The sequence below is a fragment of the Musa acuminata genome, chromosome BXJ3-9, assembly GCF_036884655.1.
Source record: "Musa acuminata AAA Group cultivar baxijiao chromosome BXJ3-9, Cavendish_Baxijiao_AAA, whole genome shotgun sequence".
In the NCBI taxonomy this organism is placed as follows: Eukaryota; Viridiplantae; Streptophyta; class Magnoliopsida; order Zingiberales; family Musaceae; genus Musa; species Musa acuminata.
Window position 1 is genome coordinate 46044548 of NC_088357.1, and position 7922 is coordinate 46052469.

General features: G+C 38.8%; 1 protein-coding gene across 2 annotated transcripts; it reads left to right on the forward strand.

Annotated features, from left to right (window-relative positions):
- Window positions 1-697: 697 nt before the first annotated feature.
- LOC135585454 (BTB/POZ domain-containing protein At3g50780-like) lies at window positions 698-4591 on the forward strand. Of its 2 annotated transcripts, none has more exons than XM_065167694.1 (3): window positions 698-1639; window positions 1954-2738; window positions 3438-4591. In XM_065167694.1, exons 2-3 carry the CDS (start codon window positions 2097-2099, stop codon window positions 4380-4382), a joined length of 1587 nt encoding a protein of 528 aa, XP_065023766.1. In that variant the 5' UTR covers window positions 698-1639; window positions 1954-2096; the 3' UTR covers window positions 4383-4591. The 2 variants fall into 2 exon arrangements, with proteins under 2 accessions (XP_065023766.1, XP_065023767.1); XM_065167695.1 differs by lacking the exon at window positions 698-1639 and adding an exon at window positions 1651-1768.
- Window positions 4592-7922: the final 3331 nt, after the last annotated feature.

The following is a 7922-nucleotide window of genomic DNA, read 5'->3' on the forward strand; positions in this document are numbered from 1 at the left end:
ATGTGACCTTTCAATCAATACAATTTATGTTTTCTGAAAAAAAGGTAGCTTTTCCTTTTTCTTTGTTTGGAAGAGTATCAAATGAAAACTCGACTAACAGAAAGACATTATTGCAAGTGTGACAGCTGAGCTCCAAAGTAAGGCAATAAAGCAGAGTCAAAAGAGGAGGCATTATTTATGCAGTGGTACCAATCCCCAACTCTCTGGTTTTCTTTGTGTTTCTTTGCTTCTGCTTTCCCAGTCACAGCAGTCTCTTTCGCATGGTACTGCAAAAACAAATTAGTTGTGTGAGATTGCAGTGACAGGTACCACAGGAATGACTGCTTTTGTTGCTCCTGGGGTTCCATCAGACAAGTCTAAAAGCAGAAGGTTCCACATGAGGCTGATGGCTGCTCTTGTTTTTGCTGTCACAGAGTTTCAAATTTTGACAAACACTTGATGTGCACCAGCTATCAGACTATACCAATCACTAATCTGGTTTTCAGGTTGCTCAGGTCACTGTACTTACTGTCATTTTACTTTCTCCCTGTTCCTCTATCAAGAATTAACTTGTGAACATGCATATCTCTGAAATCATGACATGTAAGAGGAAATGAAATGTAGTTAGTAAGGGTAAGAAAGGTGACTTTTCTGCAAGTATGCCATGGTATGTCACATCAATTCTTATGTTCATTAGTGGTCAAATTGTATAGGAGCAGAATTCACTATCTCAGTGTTTTATACCTTCAAATTCTACATTTGCTTTCTAGATGGAAACCTACAGGTTAAGTCAGATTAGGAACAAAACCCAGACAGACTTGTGAGGGAACATGGAAGCAGTCTTTTTAATTCATTAGACAGATCATTCCTTAAAATCAAAGCTATCATCAGTCTCTAGAGAGTCTTCCAAATAATTTATAAGAGTCAAAATATTTTAGAGAAGGCATCTTCACTTCTAAGACTCATTCCACACAACCATGTGCACTCTACCTATTCCACCAAGCTCCAACCTTCCACCTTTTTATGTCCTATTTCTTGTTCTACCCTCTTGTTTTTGCATTACAGAGTGAGGAGGCCTCAGGAAGTTCTAATAAACACTATCAAACAACCCAAAAAGGCTTAGTTACTTCTTCCAAACATTGAATCTCTTGTTGTCTGTGACCTTTTACATATGTTAACATTATTCTTTTTGGGACTCGAGAGTTGGATATTGGTGAACAGTAAGCACATTTCGAGCAAGGTCACAGGCTTCCTTTATAATCAAACTCCTCATCCAAAGCTCAATTTAGAGACAGAGAGGAGCCTGAGTAGAATTAATTGCAGGGATTGTGAAACAGAGGAATGAGGCTGTGATAACAGCTCTTTTGGCATTCTATAAAGGTGGTGTCCAAGTCTCAGAGTAATACAATGGTTTGGGGAGAGGAAAGTAGTTTTACTCTCATTTGCTTGAACTAAAGTTGTCATCTTTTTCGCTCCCTAAATCAGAGGAAATGATTTGAAAGAGCCATCATTGCTATCTGTGATTCCGTCCATCTCCTGTTGGCTGCATGCTTGGCATTGGACCATGGTTTCATCATTAGTATCCCCAAAAGAGAAAGAAGAGACATGGAGTAAAGGAGGGGTGGGGGGGGCAGTGGAAGGGGCTGACTTAGGAGATGAGGTAAGTGGACATCTTACTGCATTTTCTTGAATTCTTTCTCTGTATGTTTCGTATGTCATCCACAAGACAGGTTCCTTACACTCCAAAACTTCAAATCTTCATTCTTCTCTGAGTTATGAACAGGGAAAGGTAGAATCTTTAGGTGTTCTAGAGAGAAATGGAGTTCAAGTTGGAACCCTTGCCTTGTATTCTAGACATAGTCATCTGCAATTTGATTATGTTTCATCCTCCCTTTCTCTTCCTTTTTTCTCTTTCTTTTTGAGGTTGAACAGGATACCCAGCTTGCTGAAGTAAATTTCTTGTTGCTTATGCAGGTTTATATGTAGGAATTCATCTTGTAAGAAACACAACTTGATGTTCTTCATCTTAATTGAAGGTTTCTAAGCTGTCAAACTCACAGTTGACAACCTCAAATGTGATTTCTCTCTTAGAAAGACACCGTTAAGCAGACATTAGAATGGCAGAGTTTACACTCAGAAGGCTTGAACAAGGCCACACAAGGATCAGAAATGTTCCCATTGCAGTAACCCCAGAAGGATTCTGGTGTTGTCCCTCTCCTGCAGCCATCCAGAAGACCCTTAAGAATCAAAATCTTCAAGACAGACACAGAGCCACATCTCCACTGCACTCAAAGGCCTCATCTCTTCAGAGGCCATCACTTCCCCCCCCTGTGGACAAAAGATCAGTCTCTACTTCACTGAGGTCGAGGCTCATTTCTGATGAGCAGAGATGTCCCAACTCTAGCACTGCTACTCCCGTATCATCAAAGGCTCCTGAGAGACCCCAGAAGCTAAATGTTGAATCTCAGCAACGCAAGATATCAGTCGGCTTTGGTCAGCTGGAGACCAGTGACTTGAAAGTTACTCTGCATGGAAAGGGAGCTACTTCTGTGAGGATGAGTGTTCACAAGAACATTCTTGCGGAAAACAGTAGCTTCTTTGCAGATAAGCTCTCTGGGTTGTCTCCAGTGCCCCAAATCGAAATGGCAGACTGTGAAGATGTGGAAATTTTTGTCGAGACCGTGGGGTTGATGTACTGCAAAGAAATTAAACACAGACTGATCAAACAAAGTGTTTCTCGTGTACTTCGTATTCTGAAGGTTTGTTGGTCCATCACGATTACATCATTGTCTTCGGCTGTTGCATAATATTTACCATCTATTTCTATAATCTTTGTAGTCATCTGACTATTATTTAGTACTACAATGCCGATATGATATTTGGCTTCAACAGGAGGTTCTTACCATTTTGTGCAAGGAAAGATGATTCTTATCACGGAAACAAATGATTCACCGGCCTATCAGAAGGACCTGTTTAAGTATCATCATTGCTATTGTTTTAGTCTTAGTAGACTCCAAGGATTGCAACTGTTAACCTACAAATGTTTCTCTTTCTGCTATTTAACTTGTAGATCATAGCTTAAGTATATTCCTTAAGTTTTAGTACCTAAAATAAAGGGATGCCAATTAGTTAATCACTGCAGAGCTTCAAATATGAAGCAATCAGAGATGAAAATGAACTCTGATAATGCACCTGAATTCCTTGTAAATCCTAAAGAGTAAATTTGTAGTATTTCTGATGAAAATTTTCAGCAACAGATTACAGAAACACAGATAACATAAACCATGAATGTAGATAAACATTTTGCAGTAGCTTCATAGATATCTGGCTTTATCATAGCATGTATTTTTTGTATCAAGTGAGGAGCTTATAGATATTATCTCTTTCACTGCTACTAACATCCTAAAACTTTATGAAAGTGCTACTTACCCAACTTAATAGAGGACAGTATTTTACAGGTTGCTGAAACGCTTGGCTTCCAAGCATGCATCAAGTCATGCCTGGATTACTTGGAAGCAGCACCATGGATTGGAGAAGAAGAAGATGATGTCGTCTCATCTGTTCGACGACTTCAGGATGACAACTATGGCATCAGTCCTATACTAAACCGAGTAGCTTCTGATCTATCCAACCAACCAAATGACACACTCTCTCACATAATGGAGTTAGTCCTTGAAAGCACTGAGGATAGAGGTCGACGGGAAATGAAATCCTTAGTGTTGAAACTTCTGAAGGAAATTAACCTCAAGACAAATGGAACTGTTGAGATTTGCACTGAAAGTTTATACAGTTCGTGCCAGCGATGCTTAGAATCACTGCTGAATCTATTCAGACAAGCATCCGAGCCTGGTTTTTCTGATAGATCTTTGGAGAGCAAAGATCCTGTGGTGCGACAGATCACTCTCGAGGCAGATAATCTCATCTGGTTACTTGAAATTTTGGTTGACAGGAATGCAGCAGATGAATTCACATTGATGTGGGCTAGCCAGAATGAACTTGCAGAACTGCACACGAAAGTGCCAACCATGTCCCGTCACCTGGTCAGCTGCATCACCTGCAGGCTCTTCGTTGGAATCGGAAATGGCGAGATGCTTCCTTCGAAGGAAACCCGCAAGCTGCTGTTACATGTATGGTTGCAGCCACTGATCAATGACTATAGCTGGTTACAGCATGGTAGCAGATCGTTCGATCGAAAAGTGGTGGAGGAAGGAATTGGCCGAACGATTCTAACGCTTTCTTTAGAAGACCAGCAAAGCATTCTGCTGTCTTGGTTGGGATGTTTCCTGAAGGCTAGTGATAACTGTCCTAATCTTCAGAGAGCCTTTGAGGTCTGGTGGAGGAGGACATTCATCAGACCTTATGTTGAACAGCACGGGAGCGATCTGCAGTCAGGCAAAGCTTGACTTTAGGCTGGAAGACAGAATGCCTACCTCTCAATTGCATATGGTATCAGTTCAATGGCACATATGTGTGCAAGCATTACAGAGTGATGTGCTCTCTCTCTGGGAGATGTGATTGCATTTTATGATTATGTTTGCTTGTAAGCTATGAAAGAAATTTTCGAGTTGTTAACTAGTGACAATCTTGCTATATTGAGTTTTCAGAGAAATCAGATGTATGCTTTATTTACATATTCTCACACTCGAATCTTCTCAATCTTAACAGCTGAACTTGATATCATTGCATGCACATCGTGAAGATTTACATGGATTGGATGCCTAAGTCAATGTTCATGATCATGTCCATGATTTGTTGAATCAAATTAGTCTGGTATCTATCCACCTTCCTCCTCTTCTGAACATTCAACTATTCATTTCAGATTTTTACAGCACTCGTTGAATTAATGTCTTTGCCTTATGATCAGCCCCAGGATAGAGTGAAAAAGCATGCTGTCTAGAAAACAATCAGAGATGAAATTTCATGTTGTTTCTGTCTTATCTATCTTTATGTAGGATTCTCTTTGATATGTTTTTATATATCTGAGGCTACTTAGTCAACTACCTTTTGTTGACCACAACTCTTCTGTCAAGTATTGCTTGTTTTTGGAGGATATGTTGGAGTGCATGAAATCATTCCATCTTCTTTGTTTTACAATCAGTTATCACACATTGTTCATCTTCTTTGTTTTACTTTCTTGTTTTTGGAGGACTTTTTGGAGCATATGAATTCGTATCATCTTCTTTGTTTTACTTTCTTGGTTTTGGAGGATACTTCCTTGTACTGAATGATGCCATGTTGTCTATCTTCGAAACCTTTTGAATTCTCAGACAGAGCTCTTCTTGATCATGGTCCTCTTCATGTCCATTGCACATTCAAAAGCGAGAATGTGAGCATCTCACAGACAAATATATACTTCAGTCAAATCAGACAACTTATTTGGTTGCAGATATGATGGGACTTCTTTGTTGACCACTGGCCAATTATGGTGTTGACTATCCGGTGATTAAACCCCATTATAATGAGGTCACAAGGCTTCGTTATCGCCATTATGGATAAACTGCACGACAAAAACGCTGAAATGCCCTGCATTTTATACATAATATTATATACAGAACACACATGGATGGAGTACAGTAATACTTTGGCAGGTTGAATGAGAAAGAGAAGTAGACACTGATACATGTAAAGCTCGTTGGACCCACCATGCAATATTGCCTTCACACTTGCTTATTGGCTTACAAACATTAATCAATGCTTCTTATAGTGGGAGTCGATGATAATAGTGAAATCTTAGGAGTAGTATTTTTTTTTTTTTTGCTTTTTATTCTTTTTCTAAAAGATAGGGGATGAAAGGATTATGTCAATTGAGTTTTATATATGACGAGAGAAAATATTATTGATGACTTGGTTAATCTAATATACTCCAAACATATATATATATATATATATATATATATATATATATATATATATATATATATATATATATATATATATATATATATATATATATATATATATATATATATATATATATATATATATATATATATATATAAGGTTATTCGAGATATCTCTAAGATCAAAATATTAAGCTCTCGAGGTACCACCTGCATTAAGATTGAGGTCGGGATGGATTTTCCGATCTCTTCGATGCCTATGAAGTAGTGAGAAATCATAAGTCTCATTTTCTCGCACCTGACTTTTGTACCTAGTCTAAAGGGCACAAAATATTATGTTTGATATTTCATGGAAAGATAAACTCTAGCCGCCCTCGACAACTTCCTCTTAGACTTTTATCGGGCAAAGGTAGGGTCGGGCTTCTCGACCTCTGCATCTTGTGCGGAGGCAATGGTCAAACTTTTAGACCTTCATCAGGTATAGGTAGGGGTTGGGCCTCCCGACCTATGTGTCTCGATTATTATTTTTTATCTTGTGCCTCGCACTATGGTGAATTTCTTCTTGTGATCTTTGTGTGTCGGTCTCTTGGGTCGCTTGTGTATTTTTCGAGGTGGTCTTTGTCTATGGATCTTTAGGGCCACTTGCATGCTTTTCAAGAAGGTTTTCATGTATCGGTCTTCGTGCATCGATCTCTTGGGCCACTTGTATATTTTTTCAAAATGCCTATTCATCAATCAATATCCCTTATGAAATGATCGAAGAAGACACTTATCATTATTATGGGAGGAGAGAGATTGATCACCTCCCTATAAATCTCTCTCGAGTATGGGGGGTTGAGCCTCATTCCTCTATTTGAGCCTTTAAAATCCTCTTAAGAGCCACTTCTGCTTAGCCTTCTGCATTCAAGCTAGGTCAATTTTTTAGCTTCTCGTCCTTTCGGTGTGTTGACTCAGTAACACCTCAATCTTCCAACATCACGCTCTTTAGCCCTCACATTTGTAGGTTGGGTTGTCTTTCCTTTCTCGTGCTTAGTTCCTCCCAATCTTATGACCGCTTATCAATCGGGAGATCAATGCTTCGTCCTTGGACAGCCCAAGGGTAAGGGAATTCCTGACCTCTCCCTCATTAGGGGAGTTAATTCTCGTGAACCCTAAGGTTCTTCGAGCCCTACAGTCTATGAAAAATATATACGACAAATACTAAATGTTGAGTGCATAACTCTTGAATCACTTATGGATCAAGTACTTTATCTCAGTCGAATTTGATATACAAATCTCTTAGCCCAATTATCATCTATTCGACCTTATGTTTTGGTCCCTTTACTTGTTTTCTAACACTCTAGAGACGAAACTCAATTTTTCCTTTCACCTAGTGATGGTATCTTGTCTCCAATGATGGAGGATATCACCTCACATATAGTGCCCAACTTGTAGCGCTACTTAGTGTTAATCAGAGAATGTCATCTTATCGGTAGTAAACCGACTCACACACTCTATGTTACCTACTTTTGATTGTGAGGAAAAAAACTACTACTATTTGGCTACTCGGGATGACTTCAAAATTAGTGAAACTCTTTCCAACAATAAGGGATAGAATGAATGATTTTTCCTTATAAGTTCATATCAGGATTAGAGGTTCAACCTCGCTATGCTGGTCTCAGCTTGGCTCCTCGAGATATAACTTAAACATCTTGGCCTCCTCTTTTCTTTCTGTACCTTAAAGAAAGCTAACTCGTATAGTCTTGTGATTTTGATCTTTTGTAAGTATAGCACCTTTGAAGAAGAAAAGAATTAGTTCCTATTCAGTTAGGATGATAGCTCTTTGGCTCTTTTTTACGTAGTTCGGTCAATTGACCTACATCCACGGACGAAGGAGAAGTAAATCACTATTATAAAAGAGGGACTATTACAAATGTCTTAGGAAGATATTTCTAGGTCATAAAACACTCGAATCTATTAAACAAGAAAAACTTAAATTATAAGTCTAAACTATTTAATTAAGTATGGACTTAAATCTAAAACAAAGTGACGTTACTTTATAACCCATACTCTTATTCACTAAGATCGAGTCGACCGTCGCCACTTCCCCTAGCTCTGCCCCCG

What these genes read in the sequence shown, in the direction of transcription:
- LOC135585454 (XM_065167694.1), top strand. Translation starts at nt 2,097, where the DNA reads ATGGCAGAGTTTACACTCAGAAGGCTTGAACAAGGCCACACAAGGATC. An exon ending in GTGTACTTCGTATTCTGAAG is followed by an intron (nt 2,739 to 3,437) that starts GTTTGTTGGTCC and finishes AGTATTTTACAG; the next exon opens with GTTGCTGAAACGCTTGGCTT.